Source organism: Lissotriton helveticus, chromosome 1_1 (genome assembly GCF_964261635.1).
Source record: "Lissotriton helveticus chromosome 1_1, aLisHel1.1, whole genome shotgun sequence".
Taxonomy (NCBI): Eukaryota; Metazoa; Chordata; class Amphibia; order Caudata; family Salamandridae; genus Lissotriton; species Lissotriton helveticus.
In genome coordinates, this window is record NC_136057.1 from 1414595634 (window position 1) to 1414611790 (window position 16157).

General features: G+C 42.1%; 1 protein-coding gene across 2 annotated transcripts in view; it reads right to left on the bottom strand.

Moving 5' to 3' along the window:
• The window catches only part of C1_1H19orf38 (chromosome 1_1 C19orf38 homolog), a 134105-nt gene that overhangs the window by 53175 nt on the left and 64773 nt on the right, over positions 1–16157 (bottom strand). For both annotated transcript variants that reach the window (XM_078658052.1, XM_078658061.1), the window contains one exon: positions 12885–12974. In XM_078658052.1, the coding sequence (XP_078514178.1) occupies positions 12885–12974 (90 nt within the window). The remainder of the gene's footprint in view (positions 1–12884; positions 12975–16157) is intronic.

The window sequence follows — 16157 nt, forward strand, 5'->3', positions numbered from 1 at the left end:
TTGTGCTAATACGATAAACCTCTTCAGACTCTAATATAACCTTAGATACACTCAGTGTATACAGACACTCACACACTGCCACTCATCCATGGAGTTACTCACACACCCAGTCAGTCATGCAAAGAAACAATCTCACCTCCATTTCTTCAACTATACAGTTAAACACACCTTACTTATTGAAACATATACTAACACATATTTACTCTCTTATACAATCCCTGATACAAGTTCACAATGATCGATACAACCACTCACTCATTCAGTGGCTCTCATGCACAGTTATTTATATATGCCAACTCTCACATGTACTGTGTTTTACATATGTACTTACTATGACATGTAGCATTGAGATATCCATTCACTCATCAATACACTCATGCACACAGTCAACTGCCCATGTAGCTGTTTCCACATGCACTCTTGAACTCATACACCTAGTGAATAAACTGCTCACACATCTATGCATAGAGTCACACACCTTCCAGCCACCCCCACACAAACTCAATCTCCCATAGAAATACTTGGGCAACCAATTAATAACACATATAGCCTCTTGTATAGCTAATGATCAACACATGCAGCAGTTTACATCACAACAGACATAATGATGCACAAATTAAGACAGTTTAGTCACTAACCCATGCATTCAGTGAGACACATTTAATCACTCACTCATACAGTCAGTCACGCACCTACTAAATCCTTCATCCAGACACTTATACATCCACTCATTCTTCAATATGTAAGACATATTTTAACTTTACAGAAACATACAGTCACTGGATGTTGTCATCAGTGATGTCATCAGTGATGTCATTTGAGATGTCATCAGTGATGTCATCAGTGATGTCACTGACCATGTCATGAATGATGTAATATGTGACATGATCAGCAGTGGATTGCGGGTGCGCGATATATAGTTAGTGCAACTAACTATATATGGAATTTCAATGGTTTTGTGTGAGTAAAATAAGGTTTTTTAAATGCTAATTCCTAACTATATATGGTCTATAACCTATGGTTTTTTCAGTGAATATATATATATATATATATATACATACATACACACACACACACACACACACATACAGACATATAGATGTATATATATATATATCTCAGTAACCACAGCACCAATCACAACACCTAATACAGCATTGGAAAGGGCAGTTGCAGCAGAAGGACATAGGCTATACAGATGGCCACCATATACATTTAAAAGGTAAAAGAACCTTGCCAGCAAAGTAGTCCCTTGTGGGCGTGTGCGGGGCGGGGCGCGGCATGACAACAAAAAAAAAGTGTTCTTTAAACGTGTGCGTTGTGCTGGGGGCGTGTGCTGGGGGCGTGACAAAGGCTGGGGGCGTGTGCTGGGGGAGTTTGCTGGGGGCGTGACAAACGACAATGGGCGCGGCAATTGCGCAATTGCGCGGGAGTAAGGGGCAAGACAAACGACAATGGGCGAGGCAATTGCGGAATTGCACGGGAGCAAGGGGCGTGGCTAATGGGCGCGGAAATGCATGGGAGCAAGAGCGTTCAATGGGCGTCTGAGTTCAGCTGGAGGTGCGCCAATTGCGGAATTGCACGGGAGCAAGGGCCATGGCCAATGGGCGCGGCAATCAGCTGCCAACAATCGCGCTACATTCCTAAATTATTATGCCAATCGCGCACCTGGGCGTATGCGTTCAATGGGTGTTTGCGTTCAGCTGGAGGCGTGGTAAGTAAACGTTCGCTCTACTCACTTGTGGGCCTGCACGTTGTGCTGGGGGCGTGTCACACATACTGGGGCCGAATGCAGTGTGTGCCTTGTGCTGGGTGCATGTCGAACAGACTGGGGCCCAATGCCGTCGGTGCTTTACTAAATTGCCATTACATTCCTGCCTGCACGCCATGTGGGTCCTAAAAAAATAATAATACCGGGAAATAACTTTCAAGGGTCACATAATTCGCATTGTAATACGGTGGCCACTGGAGCCAGGCCTCAAGCGGGGACAACGCCACTGAGCGTGCCTGTGGGGACAATAACTGCAGCGTCTCCTGCGCGCTGTCACTCAACTCTCTGCATAAACGAATTTACACACGGCGCCCAACATCAACCAGGGCTGAAGCCGGCCTCAAGCGGCGGCTGACGCGACTAAGCGGCCCTGCTGGCCCACTAACCTTGAAACTGACTGCACTTTCCCACACGCGCAGCGTCTCTAGCACGACCTGTCACCCACTCAACTCTTCATACCCAGACAACATCGGGACGGGCTGCTAGTATATATATATATATATATATATATATCAAAACAGCAGTCCATTGACGTACGCTCTCAGGACAGACTGTTTGTCCCAGTTTAATTACTCCAAGTTTACAATTGGTGTAATTAAACTTGGACAAACAGACTGGTGTCCTGTCCTTCTTTCCTGAGAGCGTACGTCACTGGACTGCTTTTTTTAAACTACTTGCCGGTACGCTCTGCCGACGTGTAAGCCACCCTTCTTGGGTCCCTGCACGGAAGGAGCAACGTGTTTTTTGGAGATATATACATACATATATATATATATATATATATATATATATATATATATATATATATATATATATATACATATATATACATGTTTCCTGGTAACCCGTTGGAGCAGGGAGGCCGCTGTTCCCCACACAGACCTTAATTAAGTGCATATTTCCATGCACGGACCATAAATGGAATCGAATAAACTGTGTTTTTTAATAACAAGGAAAAAACGCATGGCTGTTTACCTACATGTAAGGAAACTGCTCTTAACAAGAGAGCTTTTAATCCTCCCCCGCACCCAATAAAATTAGATGGAGGCTCCAACTGGCATAACAACAGAATTATCGTAAAAGGGCCCAATTAAAGAGGCAGATACGGTGGTGAAACACTTGATCCTCCGAAGATTATGTAATTGATTAAACATAATCCAACAAAGTTTTAAGAAAAAAAATTCCGTTCTGATGAAGGTGAAAATATTGGTCTAACACCGAAACGCTGCGTCGCCTGTTGTTTTTAACTTGACTTGTATGGTTGGTATATCCACATGATTAGATTGTAACCCAATAGGGAGGATTATGAATAAGGATATGTGTATAAATATATACTGTGGTTTTATTGAATACATTTATCTTTTTTACACACTTGCAACCGTACAGGAGCATTTTTTGAGAATTTGTATGCTGTGCTGTGATACTAAATATAGTGGCAAAAACAAATGTGGTTTAATGGTAGATAATGTCAGGATAGTTGACATTGTCTCAAGAGAGAATACTAGAATAGTAGTTGTGTTTAGACACCACACTACAGGGTTTTAAGTTTTTTTGGTCACACAACAAGACGTCACCGTACCTCCACCACTAAATGCAAGGTTGAACATCACATGGTGCATTACTTAAAAGGACATAGTAAACAGACTCAGCAATGCACACTAATGCCTGCCAATTTGATGAAAAAGTTGGGGACTGACACCAACATAATTGTGCGGGAAGCAGATAAAGGGGGCAATATGGTCCTATGGCCAAGACAACTTTATATGAACGAAGCAGAAATACAATTGTCAGATCTTACCTGTTATAGGAAAAGTAACATCCAGGTGGTCAAATCAGCTTTGAATGATCACTATATGAAGCTTCTAGCATGGAAAAGTGGGGGACTGATAAGTGAGGCAGAATATCGATTCCTCAAGAATGAACACCCAGTTATCCCCACGTTTTACTTAATTCCAAAAATTCATAAAAGTATTGCCACTCCACCAGGTAGACCGATTATATCGGCAATTAACAGCATTATGGAAAATACTTCAAAGTATATTGACTATTTCCTTCAGGAATGGGTACAGGGTTTGAACTCATATGTTCAAGACACTTCAGATTTTTTAAGAAAAATTTCTAATATTGAATGGAGTTTGGACTTTTGGCTGATGACAATGGATGTAATATCGTTGTACACCTCTATCAGACACAGTGACGGCACAAGAGCATATTGAACATTTTTTGAATAGAAGGCCCCTTAATTGTGCACCGCACAACAAAATATTATTAACTATGGTGAAGGGTTGCCTTGAGCAAAACTACTTTCTCTTCAACAACCAAATATATCACCAAGTGAGAGGGGTAGCGATGGGGTCCTGCTTCTCCCCCAGTTACTCATGTATTCACTTGGGGCTGTGGGAGGAGCAGGTCCTGGCAGGCATTCATAAGAAGATCATGGAAGAACATGTGGTGATATATCTTAGATATATTGATGATCTATTTTTTATTTGGAAAGGTACAGAATTAAGTGCTATCCAGTTTGTAGAAACTTTGAATACCAACTATTTCAATTTGAATTTCACTGCCAGTATTGACAAGTTTACTGTATGTTTTTTAGATGTAGAGGTGTACATTGAAAATAATGCATTAGCTACTAAACTATACAGAAAACCCACAGCGGGCAATACTGTGTTGCACGCTTCGAGTCACCATCCTCAGCATCTGATACGCAGCATCCCCTTTGGGGAGATGTTGCGTATCAGACGCATATGCAGCTTGGACGTGGAGTGTCAGATTGCTCAGCTGGCAAGTAAAAAACGCTTTATTGCTAGGGGGTATTCTGTCAACATTATTGATTAAGCTATTTTTAAAACCAATTCCATTGTCAGAGATGACGCACTGTTACCCAGGTCTCAAAAGGAAGGACAAGCTGAGAATAGAGCAGGCTCTCAAACCAGAATTATTCTCACATACAATCGACAACATCGAGAATTACGCAAAATCTACACCCACAACTGGAATCTAGTACAGGGTGACCCTGTGATTGGAGGTCTTGTATCCAGCCAACCAGCACTCACATTTAGGAAATCACAATCAATGGGCAACTGCCTGATGAGTAGCAGCCCTGAGTTGGTGACTCAGGGAACTTGGCTGGCACAAATTAAAGGCTTTAGGAGATGTCCTAGTTGCAAGGCCTGTAAGATCGGCAGCAACAGGACACACTATGTCAGTCCCTTTAAATCAGAACCCATCATGATTAACAAAAGATTGACATGCAGGACCGACTTTGCTATCTATGTGCTGGAGTGTCCGTGTGGGCTAAGATACATCGGCAGTACCAAACTGTCAGCCTACAAACGAATACTTCAGCACATGAGGGCAATCACAGGCAAAGACCAAGCCTACCCATTAGCGAGGCACTTCGAGCAGGCTCATAACAGCAACCCTAACCATTTACAGTTCTATCTTGTTGACACGGTTCTCCCTACAAAGCGAGGCGGCAATCGGGAGGCCCGATTGCGTCTCCTGGAAACCCGATACATAATAGAACTCGATACTAAACATCCAGGGAGGCTCAATTCCAGCGAAGATTTTTATACTTGTCTATAGTTCATAAGGATATATTTTTTATAGATTATATTATTATATTTATATAATTTTGAAATGTATCATTCTTGCTGTTTCCATTAAGACTATTAATTTTCCTGATATACATTAGAGTAGTTTGCAGTACCTTTGCTGCCCCTCCAGTAAGAAGAATCAGCAACGATTCCTTAACTACTGAATATTTCCAGAATAACTCAAAAAGTCATACATACGCCCTTTACTGAAGAAAACAAACTTGGACCCGCTGAACCCTGACAACTACAGACCCATTACAAATGGACCTTTCCTGGGCAAATTGATAGAAAGGGCAGTGGTCGCCCAGATGTCACAATTCATTGAAGAGAATGACATACTTTCAGACTTCCAAACAGGATTCCGTCCGGGAAGAGGCACTGAATCTGCCCTCCATGCCATCTGGGATGACCTAAGGAATACAGTTGACCGCAAAGGGGTTGCTGCGCTACTCCTCTTGGACCTCTCAGCTGCCTTTGACACAGTTGACCATGACACTCTGAAACAAAGACTTTATGAAGCCGGCATAGAGGGAACTGCTCTAGACTGGATTGCGTCCTACATTCAAAACAGAACTAATGTCATCCATACCCCACCTTTCTCATCCACACCGTACTCCACAAAGGCAGGGATCCCTCAAGGTTCTATCATCTCGTCCATGCTTTTCAAAATCTACATGAAGTCATTACCAGTACTGATCAATAAATTTCACCTCACATGCTACAACTATGCAGATGACACGCAAATACTCCTTCAACTGGAATGCCCAAAGACATTGGAAAATCACCAATTTTCAGCTCTCAGAGCCGTCGATCAGTGGATGACTTGGAGCCATCTCAAATTGAATGCTTCAAAAACTGAAATACTCACGTGTGGCGATTGGAAAAATTACAACCCGCTTGCCGAATGGCCTGATAAATTGGGATCACTGCCTCAAGTATTGAAGGAATTAAGAAACCTCGGAATGACCATGGACTCCAAGCTGTCGATGAATGCCCAAGTGGATAAACTAGCAAGATCAAGCTTTGCTGCTATAAAAATGCTGCAACTAATTTTCTCTCATTTGGGATTTCCACACAATGTCAAGCTATCATCTCCCTTGTTCTGTCCAAACTCGATTACACCAATAGCCTCTACCCCGGATCACCTTTAACGACCATGAAAAGACTACAACGGATTCAGAACTCGGCTGCCAGACTACTCTTGCATATCAAACCGCGAGACCACATCTCCCCTGCCTTGAAAGCCCTGCATTGGTTACCGGTTGCCAGAAGATCCACGTTCAAGCTGCTTTGTATCAGCCACAAAGCAATACATGGAATAGGACCACTCTTCATCAGGAATAAAATCACCAAACACATTCAAGAAAGGAACCTCCGCTCTAAAGGAGCATCTCGCCTCAAAATCCCACCATACAAGAAAAAAATCATGGGTGGCACATCCTTCTCTGTTCAAGCAGCCAAACTATGGAACTCCTTACCCCCCAACATAAGATCCATCGACAACCACTTATCTTCAGAAAACTACTCAAGATTTGGCTCTCCCCCACATAAGCACCATACGCAAACAGAAATTTACAGCACATCCCTCTGTAGAAAAAAGGGTATATGTATATAATCTTTTGTTTTCACTATAGATATGTTCCTATCTTTGTGTTTTACTTTGTATAAACATGTAAAATAATTCTGTTGTTAAGAGAGAAAAATAATAATAATAATAATAATAATAATAATAATAATAATAATAATAATAATAATAATAATAATAATAATAATAATAAAATAAATAAATATCATCTTTGGTCTACATGTACATACTTCCATTGTGAATCTATGTACCTTCCATGTACTTGGAACTGTGTGTCTGTTACTTTTCTCCTGAAACAGCATATCCAATGCACTACCCTATTTTTCATCCTGTGCCTCTATCAATATCTTTAATCTACATATACTTACTTCCTTTATGTATCTATATACTTTCAATGTACTTATGGATCTATATAGTTATCACTTTCTTCTAATTTAGCATTTCCAATGCACTACCCTATTTCTCAGCCTACACTTCGCTCAATATATCTTCTAGCCCAACCTTCTGACTCATCTCAAACTTCTTTCTACTACTCTTTCCAATGCACTACCCTATCTCTCATCCTATACATCTATCAATATATCCTCTACATCCACTCTCTCATTTATCCCAAACCCCATACCACTACTATGATCGCCAAAATAACCCTTTCTAGACTCTCTCCTACTCTACCCCTCCTTGCATCATCTGACACCTCTTTTTACTATACCGATCCCCTAAAACAAACCTTTCTAAACTCTTCCCTCTGACTCCTCTCCTCCAAAACTCCTTTTTACTCATCCAAAAGCCTCCTCCTACTGCTAAGACCTAAAATAAATAAAAATAAAAAATCCTTCACTCTTTTATCCCTCCACTATCCTTTTCAATCAAAATTAACAGACTAACATGTTCACTTCTCAAATTCCATATTCAACTATACTAATATACTACCCAAATAACTGAATAACACATCTACTACTTAAAATTACTTCATATTTATACTATACTAATTTTCAACACTAATCCTTTATGGGTTCCGGAGTGGCGTGCTACTCACCAGAAAAGCGCTTCAATACCCGTCAGGGGTAACAAGTGCTATATGAATGCAAATCTTTATTCCCCTTTTATCCATCCGCTATCCTTCTCACTTCATGTAACAGACTAATATCCACCACTGAAATTACTTCATATTTCACCATATTAATTCACCACTAATCCTCTATAGGCTTCCTGAATAGCGTGCGTCAACAAGCGCTAAATAAATACAAACCTTTGTCCTCCTCTATCCATCTGCTATCATTCCAAATCCAAATAACTGACTAACCTATCCACCACTTAAAATGTACTTCATGTTTCACTATACTAATTCAACACTAATCCTCTATGGGTCCCGGAGTAGCGTTCTACTCGCCAAAAAAATGATTCGACGCCTTGTATGGGGTAGTAAGCACTATATAAATGCAATTACAATACAATACAAAGGCTACTTCTGTGGGTGGTGCATGCAGCACTGCAGGCCCACTAGAAAAATTTAACTTACAGGCCCTGGGTATATGGGATACCACTGTATAAGGGACTTACAAGTAAATTAAATATGCCAAACAGGTGTAGACCAATCACACCATGTTTAAAGGAGAGAGTGCATGCACTTTAGCACTAATTAGCAGTGGTAAAGTGCCCAGAATCCTAAAGCCAAATAAAACAGGTCAGATAAAATACAGGAGGAAGGCACAAAGTATGAGGATGACCCTACAAAAAGGGCCAAGTCCAACAGCCACTCACACATCCACTCACTCATATAGCCACTCACACACCCACTAACTCCCCCATACAGCCACTCATGCACCCGCTCACTCACCAAGGCAGCTACTCACTCATCCAGTCATACAGATATACTGAAACTCGCACAGCCACTCAATCACCCATATAGGTACTCACACACCTTCACACTCAGCCATACAGCAACTCACACTGCCACTCACTCACCATTATAGCAACTCAAACACCCACTTATTTACCCATACAGCCATTCACACACCCACTCACCTACCCATACAGCCACCGACACAGCCACTCACTCACCCATACAACCACTCCCAATTAGACACCTACAGAACCACTTTCCATACCCATTCACATATCCATACAATCACTCACACCTACCCTTACAGCCACTCACACAGACATTCACTCTCCAATACAGCCACTTATACCCCACTCACACCCACTCACATATCTATACACACACTCAAACAGCTACTCACTCACCATACAGCCATTCACATAGCCACTCCATTACCATACAACCACTCACATAGCCACTCAGTCACCCATACAGCTACTCACACACTCACTCATATACCTGTGTAGCCACTCACACAGGCACTAACTCTCCAATACAGCCACTCACACAGCCACTCACTCACCCATAAACCTACTCACATACCCGCTAACATATCTATGCAGAAACTCACCCATACAGCCACTCATGCACCCACTCACACACCAATACAGCCACTCACACATCCAGGCATACAGACATAGAGAAACTGACACAGCCACTCACTGACCCATACAGGTACTCATACACCCACACACTCACCCATACAGCCACTCTAACTGCCACTCACTCACCAATATAGCGACTCACACACCCATGTGTTTACCCATACAGCCACTCACACACCCACTCACTTACTCATACAGGCACTGACACAGCCACTCACTCACACAACTACTCCCACACACCCACTCACATACATACAGAACCACTTTACATACTCATTCACATATCCATGCAACCCCTCACACACCCACTCACTCGCCCTTACAGCCATTCAGACAGACACTCACTCTCCAATACAGTAACTCACACCCACTCACTTACCTATACACATACTCAAACAGCTACTCACTCACCCATACAGTCACTCACACAGCCACAAACTCAGATATACAGCCACTCACACACCCATTCACTCTCTAATACAGCAACTCACACAGCTACTCACTCACCCATACAGCTACTCACATAGCCACTAACACATCCATACAGTCACTCACACACCCATACAGCTACTCAGACATCCACTCGCACACTGAAACATACAGCCACACAGCCACTCAAATGAGATGTTAGAAATAGTATGACTAATTACTTGTACATAAAGAATAGTAATTTAACGTATGCTGTAGCTTACTATATATCGTTAAGTCTCAGAAATGTTTACAAAACACTCACACTCACTGGGTGATGTCATCAGTGATGTCACTCTATGCCACTCCACTCTTCGCTATTCCACTCTATGCCACTTCACTTTATGTCTCTCCACAATATACCACTACACTCTACGCCAGAGGTCTTCAATCTGTCATGACAGGGAAGCATATCAGTACTGCTAGTACAAACATGTGTGCATTTTCCATAAACAAAGGATTTTTTTGTGAATTTTCAAGACACTTTTTCATATTTTTACAACGGTTCTGGACTACTATTGCAAAAATCTGCTTTAGGTTGACAAGGAAAAATATCTTGCTTATGACAGTGATGGGGCAATACTGCAAATGTATTTCAGGAGTTAACCCAATGCTGCATTTAGTGCTGATTTACTTAAAAATTGCAATTTTAGATATGAGGCATCAAGGGAATTTTCCAACTATTCTGTTACTTTTGCCGTCCTACTGCCAACCTCTTTCTGCATTTCAATATATTTATGCGATTTATAAGACATATATCTATAAACAGCCATTATCTTTTTACTGTTGGAGCTCTCACAATAGCCCTCTAGCAAGACTTGCACCACGCACAATTTACCCTGTGTAGTATGATTTACAAAAAGCTCTGATAATGCACCACCATCTTGACCATCAAGTACCCAATCCCAGAACTCAAAATATCATAGTTTCTGTAACTTCCCTGCAGTATATTAGGATACACCCATAAGAAGATCAAATGAACCAGTTGCCATGCAAGCCTCTTTGCTTAGCAAAGAACAGGCACAACTTAAACAGCCTCACCAGGTGCATCCATCACACACACAGAAATTGAGAAAAAGGATCCAGTTGGCAAGGCCGAACTAGAAACCCAATTCAGCCCTGGCGACCATGTTTAGTCCAGCACCACGCATATTGCAGGAGGTGAGGACTAGAATGTGGCAATGGGGGCTTTCATGTTTGCGTCATGGCAGCCCATCTAGCTCTGACGTCAGCCCCCTAGCCTGCAGCCCACCAGAAAAAGTCCAGATTAGCAGAATGTCCAGTTCAGCCCTGGCGATCTGGGAATTAAGATGAGGTCAATAGATTAATAAGAGGTTATAAAATAATATTAGACATGTGGGTTGGCTGTTTTTAATATCATCTATCGCCAATGTTGATGCTGTCTCTATTAATCACAGGGCCAACTCCATTCAAATGATGAATTCAAATAAAATAAATATTGATACTGAATGAGGAATCTTCAAAGATACTAGGACTGGTGATTTTTTTTTTAAATGATTGAGCAAATCAGTACTGCGTCTTGTACGTCCATAGAAACATATAAGGCATAACATTTCAAGTGACATTATTCCAGGAAACACACACAATGTTGACAGCCGAGGGTGTCAAATCACTGAAGCAAAACATAATTGAGCAAGAGTTGATTTCAAGGCTGCCAAACAGGAATCTGAGTCAGTAACCAAGATCAGTCGTGTGACAGCCCAGGCAGCAGACAAGGGAAGAAAAACTTTCTCCCACTGCAAATCGGAGAAAGAATTAATGTACATTCTTACACAAAAGGTATGCCAGGACCCAAGGACATGGTGGGTAAAATCAGCCATTCACACCAGATAGTTTCTAGGACAGATAACTTTCACCGGGCAGTGAAAATTCTATCATCAGCCTTTGAGTTTAAAGCTCGGGGACTGATGGACACACTGATGTGTGTGATACTGCTCAAATGGCAATCTTTGCTAAAGAAATCACCAAAGAATTCCAAGTTGGTGAGGAACTGCTCTACCTAAATCAAGTGAGAAGCGCAACAAATGATCAGGACACTTTCGATGGAGCTGAGCATGTCTTACTGAAAGTTAAGCTTTCTGAGACCAAAGTCTGTGGTTTCTAATAACTGATGGGGCTCGGACAATTGCTTGAAAGAACATTGGATTGGTTAGTTGAATGCTGAATTTGGTGCCTGACGAGGATATCAAACATCACTGCACTATTCACCAAGAACAACTATGTACAAAAACCCCAAGTATCAAAGACGCGAAGAGAGATAACTGTTAAAAGCTCCCAGGATCCGAATGACAAGTTTCTCAAGTACACACTGCTGATAGGATCCAAATAAAACCAGTTAGATATCTGGTTGTTATCTGTTTTTTTCTCATTTGCAAACACACCAAATGCAGCGGGACTAAAGGTTCAAATGTTCATGTTAATGGTTAAAAATCAAGATTAAGTTGTCCAAGAAAACCTACTTGAATACTGTTGACGGAAATGTGCTTATATGTTGTTGCTTTCTTTTTCTGGCTGATATGTTTTGTTTTCCAAGCATTATCATATTTATTCAGCAGTCCTCTACTTCTAATCTAGTAGATAGTATATTCTTCCTTAGGAATGTATGGTCTTTTTATGTTTGGACTTTGTGATACACAACTGTCTCTTCCTGTGATGTCACTTCCTGTGAACTAACAACACTGCCTTTGATGTTCTGTTCAGCCAGTAGGTGAGAACAATTTGTAACTTGGCCCCCTTGCTTAAAAAGATGGGACACCCCTGATTTAGAACTTTAGTGCAAATGATTTATTGAGTGGAGCCAGGACCACAACTCCCAGAAGAAATAGAATCGTTAAATAAAAGCCTAGGAATGGGACGTGAGGCTCTTGAAGGGGTCGAGTCATCTGGTAGAGTGGCTGCACATGCCACGGAAAAGCAACAAAATGAATACCAAAAATGAAAAAAGACTCACCACATTTGACAGCCACCACCGCAACAAGTGCAATGACAAGAAGAAAGGCGATGGCTCCTCCCACTGACACTGGCACGATCCATGCAGGTGCTGCGGGAGAAGCAGATTGATGTTTTGACTTGAGTGGAGGACACCATACTTACTAAGTCACAAAGCGGCGGCAGAAAATATCCCTGGGCTATCAAGACTTCCCCTTTCTGTACCTACTCTAGAACTCAGAGAACCTGCATAGTCTCTAGCTTTGCCCTAACTCTCCCTTCACTATGCACATTCATACTCAATATTTAGATCTCTCCACCTACTTCCTAACAAATATTTCAGATCCAGGACGTGTTCAAGGCATCAGCAAAACTTAATAAGGTATAAGGGGTCTGCAGTTCCTAGTGAAGCAGGGGGGTCTGTGAAGGTCAATGGGAGCATGACTCTGCAGGAACAAATGCCCTCACACACCTAGATAAGTGTCATGCTTCATCATTGGGCATTTGCTCCACGTCGTGCCGGTGCTGCAAAGCCCGAAGGGCTACCTCAATGGGGCTTTTTAACTGAGATCTTTTCATTCGCTGTAGGAAGTGTTGAGTTAAAAATAGGATAAGAGGTACTTCTCAGAAAAAACTTTACTACACAAATTCTCCTACCTATATTAAAATACGCTGTGCTATCCGCAAGAAACTAGTTATCTAAGGCAGCTGTAGGTCAACACGTTTCAAGCTTTAGATGAGTCATAACAATGATCTGGTAGCTATTCTTCTGGACCAATGTTACCTAATCTACTTCGTGATTGGATTTTCAATATATAGGTTCATGAATCCGCTCCCAATCACACATACCTCTGTTTTGGCGTTGATTTTTAAGAAAAATATTTTGGCGATGGCCCTAATTAGGTAATATTCAAGACTCCTTGAGTCGTGTACACCGGCATGCTGTTTGTGTCACTTTTGTTAAGAGCAGCACACTGGGCGGCCTACCCTCGTTCGCCGACTCGGAAGTTGGAGAACTTGTTCATTAAAGTTTTTCCTGAGAAAAACCTCTTATCCTATTTTTAACTCCACACTTCCTACACTCAAACACAAATCTACTTTTTAGTTCCCCACACCCTTACTTCACCAAACAGCGGACGGAAAGATCTCCGGTAAAGAGCCCCCATTGAGGGTGCCCGTTGGGCATTCCAGCGCCGGGGCGACGTGGAGCAAATGCTCAATGATGAAGCATGACACCTATCTAGGTGTGTGATGGCATTTGTTCCTGCAAAGTCACGCTCCCAGCGTACCCTGCGGAACAGACATTGACCTGCAGAGACCCACAACCCATCAGAGATAGAAGGCGTAATATAAATGGAAACCTTTTCCCCTCTTCTATCCGTCCACTATCCATCTCAATCCAAATAACTGACTAACATATCCATCACAAAAAATTATTTTAGTTTTTCACTATAAAAATTCACCACTAATCCTTAATGGGTTCTGGAGTAGCGTGCTACTCGCCAAAAAAAAGCTTTGACGCCTCGTATGGGAAAGTAAGCGCTATATAAATGCAATTGCAATACAATACATACTTCACTCGGAACTGGATACCCCCTATACCTTATTTAGATTACCTGGAGCACGTATGCTAGACCTTGATGCGCTCTAAAAGTACCTTCAACTAGTGCATAGTAATTAAGGGCTAGATGTAGGTAATCCGTAAATACCGATTCTAAAATACCGAATTTTACCGATTCGGTATTTCAGAATCGGTATTTGGGATGTATATAATAATTCGGTAAAAAATACTGAATCGGTAAGATTCTGTATTTACCGAATCGGTAATTACCGATTCGGTATTTGCCATTCAATGAATGTCAATTACCGAATCGGTAATTACCGATTCGGTAAATACCGAAAAAGTCAAGGGTGGCAGGGTGTCACTTTGACACCCTGTTGCACCCCTGATTAGTGCTTGTGTACCATGTGGCACACATACTGTCACATGGCACAGGTGTAAATGCACATATTTGCATTTACATAGGAATTCGTTATTTACCACCAACTAATAGTTGGTGGTAAATAACAAATCCTTAAAGCCCTGTAACACTGTTTACAGTGCTACCTACATTTCAAAATACAGATTCGGTAAATTGACCAAATCGGTAAAATTACCGATTCGGTAAAATTGCCGAATCTGTATTTTTTAAGGCCCTACATCTCCGTATCCAAATACCGGTCGGTAATGGCCGAAAATACAGATTTTCGGCCGTTACCGACCGGTATTTGGATACGGAGATGTAGGGCATCTTAAAATACAGATTCTGTTATTTTACCGAATCGGTAAATTTACCGATTCGGTAAAATTACCGAATCTGTATTTTCAGATGTAGGTGGCACTGTAAACAGTGTCACAGGGCTTTAAGGATTCATTATTTACCACCAACTATTAGTTGGTGGTAAATAACGAATACCTGTGTATATGCAAATCTGTGCATGTACACCTGTGCCATGTGGCACACATACATGCCATTAGGGCATGTATGTGTGCCACATGGCACACAATCCCTAATCAGGGGTGCAACAGGGTGTCAAAGTGACACCCTCCACCCTTGAATTATTCGGTATTCCCGAATCGGTAAATACCGATTCGGTAATTACCGAATTTTACCGATTCGGTAAAAAATACTGAATATTTACCTACATCAGATTTACGGAATCCAAAATACCGAATCGGTAAAATTCGGTATTTTAGAATCGGTAAAAATGATTTACCTACATCTAGCCGTAAGTTTCTTAATTCCATTAACAATTACCTCACATGGGGGTCGATTCCGATCCCGTAAAAAGCGCTCCGAATCGTCGTACGGAGCATTTTTTTCCTTACGAATCGTACCCGTAACCGTCTCCGTACGAACGGTGTAGTACGATCCACACCCGATGCAGCTATCCGTCCGAATCGTACCAGGGACCGTACGAATGAAATCCCCGTACGAATTGCCCTCGGAAGCCGCTGTACACGACGTCCATACGTTTCGCGGCTGCTTTTTACGACCCGGCAAGTACGATCCCTGTTGTGTACGCTCCGTACGACCCTTTTTCTACGGGAGCTGGAAACTGTCGTACAGTCAGAGTTCGCCCCGAAACAGGTACGGAACGGCCCCCCCGGGTACGCCGCGTACACCCCATGATCGCAGGGGTACGCGCCGTACCCCTGCGATCATGGGGGTACGTGCCGTACACCCAGCGTACATGGGGTACGTTCCGTACCCCATGTACGCTGGGTGTTCGGCACGTACCCCCCATGTACGCT